General features: G+C 38.2%; 1 protein-coding gene across 9 annotated transcripts in view; it reads left to right on the top strand.

The window, feature by feature from the left end:
- NAV3 (neuron navigator 3) overlaps positions 1 to 16036 on the top strand; it is a 524494-nt gene extending 508458 nt beyond the window's left edge. For 8 of the 9 annotated variants that reach the window (XM_042017696.1, XM_042017695.1, XM_042017693.1 and 5 more), the window contains 10 exons: positions 1668 to 1765; positions 2406 to 2501; positions 2749 to 2917; positions 3646 to 3881; positions 5848 to 6002; positions 6837 to 6908; positions 7344 to 7540; positions 8194 to 8312; positions 10991 to 11194; positions 13354 to 16036. In XM_042017696.1, the coding sequence (XP_041873630.1) occupies positions 1668 to 1765; positions 2406 to 2501; positions 2749 to 2917; positions 3646 to 3881; positions 5848 to 6002; positions 6837 to 6908; positions 7344 to 7540; positions 8194 to 8312; positions 10991 to 11194; positions 13354 to 13473 (1466 nt within the window). In that variant the 3' untranslated portion in view covers positions 13474 to 16036. The remainder of the gene's footprint in view (positions 1 to 1667; positions 1766 to 2405; positions 2502 to 2748; positions 2918 to 3645; positions 3882 to 5847; positions 6003 to 6836; positions 6909 to 7343; positions 7541 to 8193; positions 8313 to 10990; positions 11195 to 13353) is intronic. The other variant, XM_042017692.1, reaches the window with a different exon arrangement.
- The last annotated feature ends 200 nt before the right edge of the window (positions 16037 to 16236 follow it).

Below are 16236 nucleotides of genomic sequence, written 5' to 3'. Positions count from 1 at the left end.
GTTACAGACACCCCTCTTTCAGTCAGTCACTGGAGTGAAAGGAGCAAACAAGGACAAGTACAAGACTGGCCCAGAGTGCCAGAGTTCAGACAAGAATTGAACTGAAGTGATCATAGCATGCCTAAAAAGCAGACCTGGCAGGGGGTAATTAAAACAATTAGTACCACCATGAAATTAGAGGCCCTTGGGCATCTTCTAAGCCCCTTGTATCAGTGAGAGAGAGAGCTCTTATAAAGCCGAATTTGTTCTTTTGCTACAGAGTGGTTCCTCATTCCTAAAGACTTAAAGAGGAATTAATTTAAAGGGCTACATAAGGGTCATTTAGAGATAGAAAAATTTCACAGGGGGATCAGTTGTACCATAATTTGCCCTCAGACAAACTATGGTATTATCAAAGCTCTTAGATTTGCTCAAAGGTTTGTCAAATGTGCCAAAACACAAGACAAGTGAAGTGAAACATTCAGTGGTGACACAGAAAAACTGTGCCTGGAAAAAAGCAAGCATAGATTTATTAAAGCTCACAAAAAAAGAAAAAAATGCTTCTTTGTTCAATGAATTAAAAAAAAAAAAAGCAGAATCTGCATTCTAGATCTGGATGTAATTATCAAACTTTTTACATGAAAGCTAATTTTTTAATACATTAATTGAAATTATATTCATAAGCCTTCTTTGGTTTTCCTTTGAACTGTGACTGAATCTTACTGGGACCTCATTTAATTTGGCTGAAATCTGACCTTGTGCAGACTATGTCATGAAGTCAATGTTTTTCAGACTAAGAACGAACAGGGCTTAGGTTAGTGGATTACTGTGCTGGCCTTTGAAGAAAATGCAAATTTGAAGAAAATGCAAATCCATAATCTCATCTAATTTTGTAGTTAGTTTAAATGTCTAACAGTAAAACCTCAGAGAGAACTTCTAGAAGAAAGCAGCAGTTTTATCACTTGCAATAAAGCTGTAGGCCCAGCCTTTAATAGAAATACATCAACTTTCTCATTTTAGGAGTTAATGAAGTGGTAGAAGCAGAGGTGCAGAGCAGATCAAAATCACTCTTTACATCCGAGAAAAATGAAACCTTTCCTTAGAGGAATGGCTGAAAATAGAGTCCCATATTCTGGAGGAATCCAAAGTGGTTTTCTAGTGGAGGTGAAAAAGTTTCTATCCGTGCCATATGTACAGAGGATAAAGGAATCATCTGGAAAGTGAAATTAAATGCTGTTTTACTTAACAGCAAAAATATCAATGCAAGGATTTCTTGTTTTCTCTTCTTAAAACATTCTAAAGGCGACAACTGAGTGCCCAAAGACATAAACTTAATTTAGTTTTTAAACAACATTACTTTGTGAACATATTGTAATTTTGAAAAAGTTCCAAGAGGAAAAGCAAAGACAAGACTATAATGCAAGATTTTATTTATTTGTGGATTCTCTATTCATTTTTACATGATTAAAACTCCTAATGTTCCTTCAAAAATTGACAACTGGTAACTTTTTTGTCACCTCCAACAGAAATGGTGAATTAGGAATAAGTACAGTTTATAACAATTGCAAGTTGTTGTCATGGCAGCCTTTCTTTTTAACCAAAAAATCCTTTGAACAAATACTGAACTAATGATGTGAACAGAATTGATGTGATTTGTCAGACTGATCACTTCCCTTCTTTTAATGCAGATATTTTGTTGGATGATGTCACTGATGGAGCACTCCACAAAGATGGTCATAGTGTCAAAATCTTAGTCACTATAAACAAGGGCTATAGTCGAGCCAAGGTAAGTGCATTACCCAGAGCAGAATTATAGCTCAAGCAAATGCTGGAACGTAGTAGCTCCATTTTTTTCGGTATTTTAAGCAAGGAACTGAATGGAAATTTCCTATAGGTAGCAGCTCTCTTCTCTGTCTTATATGCTCAATACAGGGAGGCCCATTCTATAGACTAATGTTATATGGCCTCATTCTGCCTTTGTGGTAGCTTAGACACTACCAATTTTCAGTTTAATTAGTAATAGGATGTCCTGAGACTTCTATCTCCATTTAAAAGTCATTATAAGTTAGATCTGTGCCTTGGACTCCTTAGGGTGCAACTGTGAATTTGCTGCTGAGAAATTGCATTGTCGTGTTTTCATGTTCTGTGTTAAAAAAATTATAAATACCGTGCAATCTTTATTTTTAGTCATCTCTTTAAAGACACAGATGCAATCAAAGAGCAGAACAAGATTCTATATTCCCTTCTTTATAAAGATGTACCAAAGTAATACAGTCTATACCTATTTCTGGCACAGAGATTATTACCAAAGTTGTAACATCATATTCTAAATAATATTCTTATTCTGCATTGGGAAAACTATGGATCTTCATAGAAAACGAATTAGCACCATTTTTAGTCTAGTTTCCAAAAATCTCTCTTTCCAGGATCAAAAGCCACATGCATACCTGATAGGATCAATTGGAGTCAGTGGAAAAACAAAGTGGGATGTTTTAGATGGTGTAATCAGACGTCTCTTTAAGGTAAGACACTGAAAAATTAGCTTAAGTATTATTACAATTTTCTGTTTCATGCTAGAAAATTTCTGTATTCTTTGAGTTGTCTTGCCAAGTTTTTGGTTTGGTTTGAGGTTTTTTTGATATATAGTTAACACCACTATTAAGCTTTATTCTTAATGTCACTGTTCTTTTTCTTATGACTATAGGCAGTTTTCCAAATTGCTTTCATTCAGTAAATATTTTTATGTTTTATGTTTTCATATAATTTCAGGAGTATATTTTTCGAGTGGATCCAACTACTAGCCTGGGTTTAAGCTCTGACTGCATTGCTAGCTACTGTATAGGGGATGTAATTAGAGCCCATAGCCTAGAAGCGCCTGAACTGCTGCCTTGTGGATATCTGGTTGGAGATAATAACGTCATCACTGTGAACCTGAAAGGTAAAATCCAAAGAATACTTCTGCAGGTACTGTAGAGTCCTACACTGCAGTTCCCTATCCTTTCATATTAGTTTTTCTTACACCTGATCTTTATTGTCTCTAGTTTGAGGACACATTTATCACATAAACTGTCTGTAAGACATTGCATAATAACTATTGCATTGCAGCCTTTTGAGGGAAATCTAGGGATATCTGTCCTCCCCTGCCTGACTGCCAAATCACACCAAAGTACAGATTTCTAAACAGTGGCAAAAAAATGAAACCCAAAACAGAGATTACAATGAGAAATATTTATGCTTTATTCAGTTTCACAGGAAAAATTCTAAACATTTCAAAAGCTCTAGGGATTTGCTATTGGAGGGGAGAGGGGACCTTCAGGGGAACTTTACATACATTGGTGTGACAACTGGTAACCCTTGTGGCTGTCACTTTGACCTTTTTTTTGTCATCGTTGCCAGTAATGTCTGAAACATGTATCTTTGCCTCACTGAGCCTTCTCTTCACATTTATTTTGATTGCATCTCTCCCACTCATCTCAACTCACTACTGCTGTTTAATTTTTGTGGAAGTGTATCTGTAATTCCACAGCAAAGAAGTCCTTAGTAGGGATTTGATTTAAGATGTGTCTTACCTTGCTTTGGGCATAGCACTGATACAATCAGGTGCTGGGCCAAATTACTACCTTAGCAAGGATAAGACAGGCCATTTTTCTTTTCTTTTATCCCCAGGAGTGGAAGAAAACAGTTTGGATAGTTTTGTGTTTGACACATTAATTCCTAAGCCAATTACCCAACGGTACTTTAATTTACTGATGGAGCATCGCAGAATTATTCTGTCGGGACCCAGTGGCACAGGAAAGACCTATTTAGCTAACAGGCTGGCTGAATATATTATAACTAAATCTGGCAGAAAAAAAACTGAGGATGCAATTGCAACTTTTAACATAGATCACAAGTCAAGCAAGGTAAGTTACAGTTGAAAACATAACCTATTGCTCAGTTCGTAGCGATGATGCAGAACAGATTCTATTAATTTGTGTTAATATTATCTTTTGCTGCTCAGTTAGCATTTCTTCCTACAAGAATTCAGTCTCCAATCCTAGTGATGTACAGGGGCCAGATCTTTCTGTTCTAAACAAACCACTGAAGCACTGTCAAGGAAGACTCAATTTTTCCCCTCTTGAGGAAACCCACTTTAAGTATAGATGCAGAGTCCAACTCCTATGTAAATTAAATTTTTGGACTGTCTGAAATTTCTTTGTCAGAAGGTTGGATAAATAGTAATACTAGTGTAACTTGCTTTTTTATTATGATGAAATCATCCTTTGTTAACAAAGATTTCAAAGTGAGGATTTGGAATTACTGTCTTGGGCTCAGTTTCTTAATCAGCACTGGAGAAATACAACCATCATGATTTCTGGTGTGCATCAGTGAGGAAGCTGACCATACTGAAATTGCCTCACACATCATGTCACATTCCTAATGATTTACATGGCTCAGATTATCAGGCTTCTAGCATGACTACTGTGCTAGCCACAGATAAGGCTATTCACTTGGCTGTCCTGAATTGGGTGTACTCCTAACTTGGTACCTGGGGGGAAAAAAATGAAAGGGTTGCCCCAAGCTTTCTGATTTACACAGAACATAGTGAATGCTAACGTAATGTAAGAAGGAAGAAGATCCCAAAGGGGCAAGAGGACCATTCTGGCAAAAAACCCTGCTTTTCACTGTCTTTGTACAGAGGATTTGTGATGCCATTTACTTTGGCAGGGAGTGTGTTTATGTTTTGTTGTTATATCATACACATCTGTAAAGAAAATTGTCCCACAAAAGAACAAGCTTTTGGATTTCTGGTAAATTGCTTGATCTGTGTGTTTTGGTGTTTGGCTGTTGTTTTTGGGATTGGATTGGTTGGGGGCTTTTTCCCCTTTTCCTTTACTTCTATCAGAATTTATGTAGAACTTTTGAGTTAAAAACCCAAAAACCAATATTGTCAAATACCAAGGGTACAATACAGATGGTACTATTCCATGGAAGAAACCCATAATGTTCCCTGAGAGACACCTGATCATAAAAAGGCAAAGAAAAATCTTTCTTGAAATAAAAAAGGTGCATGTTCACATTAAAGAAGAAAAGATTCGGCTATCCCTGATCCAGAAAATAAAATGTCAATAGGAACTTTGTCCATGATACTGAGTATTTCCAACCCTGACAAAATTAGATACCTCTAGAGATACAGCTGTAAAACTTGACTAGCCCAGATCCTCAAGAGCAACAAAGTGTTGACAAAAATATGAAATGTTTTGGTTACAGAAAGCTCTCTTTTACTTCTACACTAAACAGCAGCCAGACAGCTGACAGGAAAGAATTTACACCACAAATTTTATTATGAGGTGTGATAAAGCATCCTCAAGAGGGCAGGCAGATTTTCATTGAGAGTGCTGAAATGAGATATCTAAAGCAGCAGTTCAATATACTGAAATTGTGTGACAGTGTGGTGGGGTTTTTTGTTATATGAATGTGGCATTCGTAAGAATAAAGGTCCGAAAATTAACGTGAGTATCTCAGCCCATTGGAAATGGCATACTTTATTGCAAACTATTTTCCTCTGGAGATAAGCTATTTTATCAGCAAATTTCTAAGGAATATATCCACCAACTCAGAATGCTTCAGTCATTTGCCTTGCGTTTAGCACTTTTCTTTTTCCTAGGATGTGGTTCAGTGTTGCCCTCTATAAGCAGCATGGTTTCCTGCCTGTGCCGATCCAGCTGAGTGATCGATCCACAGAAGGAAATCTCTTTAGCAGTCATTTTATCTTCCCAAATTTTTTTTCAGTGAAATTACATCTATGGTCTAATTGAATTAATCTTTTCTGGGCTTGGGGCATTTTTTTGTGATTTTATTTTTGTTTTCTTACTAATTCTATGGAAGGATCTGCGACAATATCTAGCAAACCTAGCTGAGCAATGCAGTGCTGACAACAATGGTGCTGACCTCCCTGTCGTCATAATTCTTGATAACCTCCACCACATCAGTTCACTAAGTGACATCTTCAATGGTTTCCTCAACTGTAAATACAATAAATGGTAGGTATTACCTCTTCTCTCTCCTTGCACTTGTTTTGCAATTAAAACAGTAAAAGCTCTTTGTTATTTTGCAAAATAAAATGTCCCAGTGAACATTTAGACTCCCATAGGCCATCTGCAAGGCTGTTACGTGCTTCAATAATTTTAACCCTCTTCAGCCAAGTACTTAGTTGGCTCCTTCACTTCATTTACATGACTCCCATGCTTCTCAGTAAGATGTAAATGTACCATGAAATTTAAGAATGTACATAAACACTTCTCATTAGTACCATGAGAACAGCTTACACTTTGTAAGTGTGGAATTTGGGATAAACCATGCCGTGCAGAAGCAGCTGTGTTTCTAGCAGATTTGCCCTTCCCATAGTTTTCCTGGAGCAGTGCATAAGTACAAAGTTGGCTGACTGTCCTTTACTCTCAAGCAAGAGTAAAAATAATGTTTTCTAGAACTTTTACTGCCGTGTAACATTGGTTATTTCTGCTGTAAAGGTGACATCAGAGGGACTTCCCTTCATAAAATCGTTGCATGCAATGTCTCATGACATTCACTGGCTTTTGAAATTAAAAAGCTAAGCCTACTGCCAAATTATGAGTTACATTAAGACAGGGTTGCTTCATTTATTTTTTCAGATGAGCGCTAGTAAACTACATATATGCAAAGAGGGAAATCGTACAATAAGCATTTTAAAAAGGGTACCTCAGAAATATTTTAAATATATGACTACAATACATCCAGAGACTCTTGAAATTGGCCTAGTGCAGAAAATAAGAAGGAATATACTTTGAATATTTGAATAAATTCTCCCTCAAAAAATCTTACTGCTTTTATCTTTCCAGTCCCTATATTATTGGAACCATGAACCAGGGAGTTTCTTCTTCACCAAATCTGGAGATGCATCACAATTTCAGGTACATTCACTCTGTATTTACTGTGGCCATGTTTGCGCAGCTCCCTGCTTCTAAGCCCAGTTCTTTGACAAATATTGGTCTTGTGTCTCATCACAGTAAAGTATTTTAGTTTCAGTGTCTCTCCTCTATTGATGTGTCTCTGAATGGTGTTGGGGAAAAGTAAAAGAAATAAAATTACTGTCTGGCACCTCTAGCAAGTTGCTGAAGATGATTGCATTCCTGCATTTCATTTGTCTTCGGCAGTGTCTTGAATTCCTGCTGGAACCTGAAATGGCTCTGTGGAAACAGTGAACAGTAATGAGGTTTATTGGAGCAGTGTTGTACTTGCTGACTAATGAGACTTGGAAGCTTATGATATTACTTTTATCTATATGTTTAAGAGGAAATAATGTATTTTCTATTCATGGCTGCTTGACATTTATCTCTTCTACCCAGGTGGGTGCTGTGTGCTAATCACACAGAGCCTGTTAAAGGTTTCTTAGGCAGATATCTGAGAAGGAAACTGATTGAAACTGAAATAGAAAAGAACATACGCAATAATGAGCTTATGAAAATCATTGACTGGATCCCCAAAACATGGCATCATCTCAACAGCTTCCTAGAAACGCACAGCTCTTCAGATGTAACCATTGGTGAGTCCACTGGTGGAATGGTTTGAAATAAGGATGCAGGCTGAGAATTTTAGAGATTTGTGAAGAATTTTTTTTTTTTTTTAAAGTTGCCATGTCTCAATGGGAAGTACCACATAGGTATAGGGAATTTGTCTAGTTGTCATCAAGATTGAAAAGAAAATGGAAAGTTTAATGAGAGAGTATATATATTTCCTGGTAGAGCTTCCTTTGTTGCTAAATACTTTCAAGTAAAATATCATAATTTTTAAAACTAAATTTAAAAAAAATTACCCCAACAGTAACTTTCCTAAGCCTTATTTTTTTCTCCTGCTTTCACACTGCAGTATAATTACAGCAATAAAAACCCTTATACCTGAGGTCTTTTAATGGAATTACTACGTTAGCAAAGATGTCAGCTTTTACATAGCTTTGTAAGTGTTCATCAGGCCCTAAAATTGAACTAAATGACACCAGTTTTTTATCAGCAAATTTCTAAGGAATATATCCACCAGTTCATTTTTAATAACAGAAGACTGTTAGCTCCTTTAATGTAGTCCTGTTTTAGTATTCTCTTACCTTGAGCTTGTTCCAGTACTGTTCTTTTAATTTTGAGAAGATTATTTTAAGTGTGTTTCCTAGTTCTACCTTTTTTAATATACAACTTGACTGCTCAGGTCCCCGTCTCTTCCTCCCTTGCCCTATGGATGTTGATGGCTCCAGAGTGTGGTTCACAGACCTTTGGAACTATTCCCTGGTTCCGTATCTTCTGGAAGCTGTGAGAGAAGGACTTCAGGTATTTCATTTGTTTCCTAGAAGTTTTTTTGATTGCTTTCAAAGGCTTTCTCCAAGCTATTTTTAAACAATGCATCCTGGTATGAATGTTGTTGCATTTTCAAGAGGAAACTCTTTGGAGGAGTTATAGAAGGCAGACTCAAATTCCTTTTGACCTGCTCTTGCTCTGATACATAATTTGGCTTTGTTTGCTCCAGCACTAACATATCTTGTATTTTATGAAGAGGGTTTCTTTGTGACTGGAGGAAGGTGGGGGTTTTTCCATTGTTTAAAGAGTTCCCAGCATGGCTAAATACAGCTCAGATTGTCTCCCTGAGTCAAGGCAGGCTCAGCTTACCCCTAAATGGAATGGTTAATAAGCTTTACACTAGTGCAAGAAAATAGCTTCGGTCTGTGTAATCCTCCTACCACCTACATAGACCGTTAGATACACAGGCATGTGGGGAAAAGCTGTGAGCAAGGATGTTTTCATAGAATCATAGAAAGGCTTGGATTGGAAGGGACCTAGAAGATCATCTAATTCCTGGCCTTAAACACTTCCAGGGATGTGGCATCCATAACCTCTCTGGGCAACTTGTTCCAATCCCTCACCACCCTCTGAGTAAAGAATTTTTCCTAACATCTAATCTAAATCTCTCCTGTCTTAGTTTAAAACCATTCTCCCTTGTCCTATCACTATCTGCCTACATTAAAATGTTGTTCCCCCTCTTTTTTACAAGCCCCGTCAAGTACTGGAAGGCTGCAATGAGGTCTTCCCCAGAAGGATAACTCCGGGTTATACCAGAGGAGGTTAGGATTTCAGATAGTTCCATATCTCTGGAGCAAGCCTAAATCTTTACATTAATCCATTCTTTTTTTTTTGTATTTCCCCTCCTATCTTTAATTGGCTTTCTCCCTTTTTCCTTTTTTCTGTTTATGCACTGCAATTCTACGTCCTCTAAAAAGGTGCTTTGTGGAAAGGCATTTTGTTCCACACATTACACTGAAAAAAATTACTACACAGTGCAGAGGGGATTGTTATGGACTAGGCAGAGCTATGTAAGCGGCTGCAGTTTCTTTATCACCTGTATTGACACAGTGACATACTGATGCGATGGAGGTTTAGAATCTTGCCTGTTGAATATCTCATGCTTTCCAAAAACTGCTTATCTCTCTGGGAATTACAGTGTTTATGCCTTGTACAGAATACTGCCAAACATTTGATAGAACAGTCACAGTGAGATTAACAGCACTTGTTTAGACCAGCTATAAAAATGCAGTGGTATTCTTCATGCTCATATTTTCCCAAGCATACAGGGTAACTGCTTAAATGAAAACTTCAGTTGTGGAGCAGAAGATGGCAGCATATAGAAGAAAATATGTTTGTTTCATGAGCTGTACCAATTTTTAGCTGCTTTGGATGGCTTCCATAGAATAAAATTATTAATAATAAACAGAAATCCTTTATATCATATAATTAAGTGCTCCTGGAACCAAAGATGGATAAAAACTGCCTTTCTAGTCAGGTACTTTGCAAACTCACTTGTCAGACGTAGGATTTACAAGCCTTGCTCTAGATTCCAGAAAAGGTTTAGTTGCTATTAATCTCAGATAAGGGAAGTGCTACAGTCTGGAGTTAGGCTGCTACCTACCTGAGGAACATTTCTCTTGGCTTATTTAGGCAGAACTCTGTTTTAGCAACCTAGCCTCAGTGTAGGGCAGAAAGAGTCTGAGTACCTCTGTGCCTAATACAGGGAACTTGGCTGCCTAACCTGAACTCTGCATTCAGCAAGTTCCTGGCAGCAGGTGTTGCAGTGATAAGCACAACTCATCACTCTGCCTTTATCACTAAAGTCCTCCCCTCTTATAATCCCTTTAGGAGTGCGGCCCACCTATATCCTCCATGAGTGCATGCCCTGCCAATAGCAGGGTGTTCTTGGATGGTGTGAGGCTGTTTGAGATGGGAGAAATTACAAAAAGCCCTGGTGAATGGCTTCCCATCCCAGTGTGTCATTGTCACTGCTAAAAAAAATCTTTAAAGCAGCAGCCAAGGGGTTCTCAGTTAACTTGTTGCTTGTGAACAGCAATACAGGCAGGGATGCATTTTAGTGAGGAAGCTACCAGATATCCTATAATTACAGTATTCTCATTTTTACTTCCTCTGTCCTCCTCCCAGATTCATAAGCATTTTATGCTTCACAGTAAGGAAAAATACATCCCTTGTGAAGTTCTTCTCTTGACCTTCTAAAAGTTCTCACACTTAGGATGTGGACAGACATCTGATTCAGCATCTCATTTTACTAGGAGAAGTGAACAATCTGTACTGCCACCTTCTAATTCACTTGAAACAAAATCCAATTAACCTGAGTGCTTTTGATAGGTCTGTGTTAATTTCACTGATATGCTTTAAGCAAATTACCTGGAGGTCTCATTTCACACTGTATCAAGAACTTGCTGTTGTCTACAAGTGTCACTAGTTACTGAGTGTTTTCCAACTTGCAGCCACTTGGTGTATTGAAGGAGCGTTAGTGGAGATGATCAGGTCTTCTTAAGGTCATATTTTACCTGAGTACTGAGAACATCTGAAAGCAGATCTCTTTCTAAAATGGTTTAGATGTTTGTGATAACTTCTTTTTCTGCTGTTACAACTGATACTGAAAACTCTGTAGAGTACTTACCTGTGTTATATCCATAATATAGATGTACGGTAAGAGGGCACCCTGGGAGGATCCCTCCAAGTGGGTAGCTGATACCTATCCATGGAGCTCTGCAACTCTACAGCATGAGTGGCCATCACTACTTCAGTTAAGACCCGAAGATGTTGGTTATGAAGGTTATGCATCAGCAAAAGAAGGAACAACATCTAAGCATGTTCCACAGACTGATACAGAGGGGGATCCCTTGGTAAGATTCAAACTTTTGGGAAAAAGCTTTTCAGTATGCACTTTACTCTCACATGTTAAACTGTACGCTGTGCAGTAAAAATCTACTGTGCAAAATAGGCTTTTAAAATTAATCCTCCTGTAATTTACAAGAATGTTGAAAATGAAAGGAAGCAGGAAGGCATGTATCAACAACATGTTAATTTGTCCTTATACTGTTTGCATTTCCCATCTGCCCAGATGTACCTGGTATCTGGTACCATGTATCAGGTCTTCACCATTATATTGTTTGGGTACCACTCTTCAGCAGCTTATAATCAATTTTATCATGAAAACATCATTTTTCATTGGGCGGGTCTTCATCTACATTATACAAATGAAGGACTGCGATATTCACATTATCTAACTTATCTATCATAGAGAATTTAGTGAAAATAGAAATTAGCCATCCTCCCATTTCTCAGAAGATTTTAAGATAACTGATGACTGTGTAACAGTCTTAATGTAAAAGGAATGCAAGTGTGGTGGCATTAAATGATAAGAAATTGATTTCCCTCAATGCCATGTTTTGTTTTATTTAAATATGATCCCAGACATATGGGTTTACCATTGCCTCCTCTGATAATGGACTATTAAAATGCATGTGTTGAACTGCTATTCTTGTGTAGTGCTTTCTCTGTGGACTGCCTTTATCATAATTCAAAATAGCATTTTAGAGAACTGTATTTCTAGAATACAGGCAGCCCTTGGAAAAGGGAATTTCTTAGAGAAAAATGCATTTAACTCTTATCAGTGTTACGAAAATGGTTCCTCAGCCTCACTGTTTCATGTTCAAAAACAGACCTTGCACCCTGAAGAAGTGCAGAAAATCATCTAATTTGAGGTCCTCTCCCATTCCATAAGCTTTCAGGTGATAATTTGACCCTGTGATTTGGGCTTTGAGCGAGTGTATTGGACAGGCTTCCAGCACAGCATAGTCTCCACTATGGTGAAAACATGGGCAGCCTGAGTTCAGTGTCCATTCACCCCTGCTCCCTGCACACTGTGGTCAGCATCTGTACCTGAGTAAATGCCAGAAGCTTGGAAATTGTGACTGGAGGGTTTGCCCCCACCTGCAGTGGAGCTCATGGGTGGACAGACGCTGCACTTGTGGAAACAGGACACATCATGTGCAGGCTGTATTGAGCAGCCACCACAGGTATTCTGTGTTCACAAGCATGGGATACCTATCAAAGCTTCAGCAAAAGCTACTCAAAAGTGTTGAACACTGTTCAGTGCCTAGAGAAAACTCCACCGTGCAAGTTGAAAGCATAGAGATGTAAGGATTTCCAAACAAACTGGAAATAGGGGTTTAAAACACAGATAAGAATGCATCTTTCTCTTTGGTTTTTCTTTGATTGCTTTTTGTAACAACAGCGTATTTATTCCGTGAAAAACACTAAAACACTCTCAACATTGCTTGCAGTCCTTAGCATGCTGGCAGAAGTGGATGCTTTATAAATAAAATCCTGACCATTATACAGAGTTAGGCATCAAGCATCCAAGTAATTTTCTGGGTCTTAATGCTGCCATTTGCTGATTTTCAGATGGATTTCAGGTACCAGTAATCCCTAAATTATGAGGGGTCTACTCTCCTGGGTAGGAGGATCTGTTGCTGTTCCCCTCCTGAGGTCAGCCCCTCAAGAGCAGATGGGACTCATTTATGAAGCAGCTGGCATCAGTCCACCCTCTCTCATTCCCTCCCCATCCTTCTCTTGTGGAGGGGGTATGTTACTGTGATTATGTTTTCAGTTGCTTTTCCAGCGTAATCATCTACACCATCCAAAAATTATCTGGAAGCTTGACTGTCTCCAAATATGGGCCCAGATGTCCAGCTGAGATACAGCTTCCTTCCTCTGCCAGTGTTGCAGCTGCAGCTGGCCTCACCCCTGAATTAGAGTTATCAGGCAGCTCCGTTGTGTCCCTCTTTGGACCTTTAAGCTTCTATTTAAAAACCAGAAGGCAATGAAAAGAGTGCCAATAGGAGCCACTATCACCCTGCCCTTTCTGAAATCCTTTTGTATGGTCTCTCACCTAGATACCAGCACACCTCATACAGCAAGGGAGCTTAATTAAATTTTAACACGGTCACTGCAGTATTAAATGAGACGAGATTGTGTAAACATTGCTTTCTTCTTTCAGATGAATATGCTAATGAGGCTTCAAGAGGCAGCCAACTATTCGAGTGCGCAGAGCTGTGACAGTGATAGCACCAGCCACCACGACGACATTTTGGATTCATCCCTTGAATCAACCCTCTGAAAGGGACAAATCTTGCTGTAGGATGATGGTAAAATCTGTTTCCACTAGACCACTGCCAGTATTAAAGCAGCACATCGAGGTCTCTGAGTAAGAATGGTGTGTTGTAGGTAGGCAGGAGACCTAACTCTGCAAAGTCAGGAAGAAAAATTGAAGTGGAAAGCTTGAATTAGTTTAATTTCAATACCTATGGAGCCAAGTGAGACTCCATTTGTCAACTGGAAAGTGCCCTAGACCAAGGGCATCTGAGCAGATTGCACACGTGTTAGCCAAACTGGAATATTTTTTTTCCCTTATCCTCCTTCTCTCTCTTTGTCTCTCTCTGTTTCTCTGTACAAGTTTACAGTGAAACTTCTTTGGGTTTTTTTTTCCTTTAGTTTACCCTGAGGTGCTGCATGAACAATGCAGTCTCCTAATTATCTTCTAACCTCTGTTGTGCCACATGGTGCTGGTCACAGGACGGCAGTGGTGTTTGTGTTATACACTACTGTCCATTCCAAAATGAGTAAAAGATGATAGTAACTCAGAAAGCACAAACAGTATTGTGCAATCACCAGAAAACATGACTGTGATATGCTGGATAAGTGCCAATTTAATTCTAACTGCCATGGTCACGGTGATGCGCTCCATCAAGTTTTTAGTACACAAGTCACAGATTTTATAAAGTTATTTTTACCACAAGGGTCTTTTTTAACCACCTGCCCACTCCTTAACAACGGTTTTCTACCAATTATTAACCAACACTGATTAAAGGCTTTTTAGGGCTTCGTTTGTTTGAGCCTTTTCAGTGAAAGAAGGAACATTTCTTATGGTGCTGTCTCACTGCCTTAAAACAGATTTCTAGAACAGTTTTACAGTTGGTTTAATTCCTAAACCATTGGTAATTTACACTGTTTTTTTCTTCATTTACTAATGAGAAAACATCAGTTAACATAGTAGCCTCATATCTGTATATCATGATTTTTTAAAGTAATGGATACGAGAAAGAACAGTTGGTATATAATATTTTTATCTTGTGAATAGATTTCTCTGCCTACCCTCAGAAGTACACAAGGAACCCAAACCCACTTTCACTGCCACCTAAATGCTGACAAAATCGGCTCAAATCCATTTGGTCCCATGGAACGGAATTTTTGGAGGATAGATGTTTTGAATACTTATCCAGCAGAGCTGGATGCACTTGATGCAGCATGAGCACAAATATATGGGTTTTTTTTTTTTCTTTTTCTAGTTTCAGCATGTTGTTTTGATTGCTATAGTTGTACATGAAGAATTCAGCATAAAAGAACACTGAAGCAGTGATGTCCACTGTGGAAGAGGAAGAGTTTATACTGTAAAAGTGGGTTGGTTTTGCACAGTCTACTGGGTGGGTATTGTAAATATAGAGGAAAAAAAAAGAGAAAAAAAACAAAAAAAAAAAGAAAAAAAAGCCTTGCACAAATCAAATCAAAAACAAACAAACAAAAAAAATTGTATTTTATTCTGTTGGTGTTAAGAGATATTTCACTTGCTGAGATTTCCTGTATGTTGCAAACAAATACAGAATGCAAAACCTAAAAGCTGTTATTACCTGGTGTGTTTGTCCTGTACTTACAGTTGTTACGACTATGCAGGAGCTATCAATGCTACAGTCAGCACGTTTCAATATCTATATGAAGCCAATACATTTCGGGGGGGAAAAGTCTGAAAATGTGTTAAGTTCATATGTCACGGCAGGCTACAGCCAGACTGCATTCGGACTGCTCAGAGTAATCAGAAACACTCTTTTACCACAAGAGCCGTGAGATTAAAATAGGTGCACGTGAACAAGAAGGTACCTAAGGGCTCTGGCATTGTGTAGTCATGTACTGTACACCTCCATGGATGTTACCTTTGGAATGTGTATCTGGTGCTATCCACTCCTCGTGGCCGCTCTGTGGCCACCTGCTGTAACTTAAAGAAATCAATGCAGTTTCCAAATGGCACTAAGCTGCATCGCTGAATCTAGAGGTTCCTACACGGTGCTATTGCCCTAATAAAACTCTGAATTTATGCATGTACGATTCAGTCAGACCAACATCGTGCCCCCCAAATCTGAATCCATTTCTGATGCAAAATGTCAGCTCATACACCTTGACTGACTCAAAGAACTAAAGCAAAGCTGCTCTTTCTTGTACCTGTGCTCTGAGCAAACCTGCAAATCTTTTCCTGCCATATTTAGCTCACAAACACACAATATTACATATACAAAACTTCCTGCAATACATCTCAGTGAGTCCACCTAGTTTACGACTCAGAAATTGTTTGTGAAACATTTGTCTGTACACATTTTATATTTTGTACATTTTTGATGTAACATATCTTGTAAATAGAAACAGTGAAATAAATCATCTGAAAAATTTTGTAGTCTTTGTAAAACCCTAATAAGTATTTGGTGTCATCGGACTTAACTGGATGATGTATTTTCTATTGGTTTATTGTTCCTCTAGCTTGTAAACCAGCTTGCGTATTTTTTTTTTTGCAGGTGTGCACACTGTATCTGTCTAAATTATTACTTTGCCATTAAAGTGGAATTATTTATTGAAAACACAGTCTGGTGTTTTTGCAGTCAGGACCACTTAACAGTAGATATTATTTCAAGTATATGAACCTAAAAACAAAGTGATAAACTGAAGGATGTGATTGTTCTGTATTCAGCAGAACTAATCTCTGTAGAAACGAAATTTAGTACTGTTTCCAGTTCCAGTGATTCAGCAGGATTTTTGAATGGCTATGTCCTTGGTGGGA

The sequence above is a fragment of the Corvus kubaryi genome, unplaced genomic scaffold (assembly GCF_017639235.1).
Source record: "Corvus kubaryi isolate FWS band 111438036 unplaced genomic scaffold, C.kubaryi_AGA036_p1.0 137, whole genome shotgun sequence".
Classification (NCBI taxonomy): Eukaryota; Metazoa; Chordata; class Aves; order Passeriformes; family Corvidae; genus Corvus; species Corvus kubaryi.
This window is presented reverse-complemented; position numbering and strand designations above follow the sequence as displayed.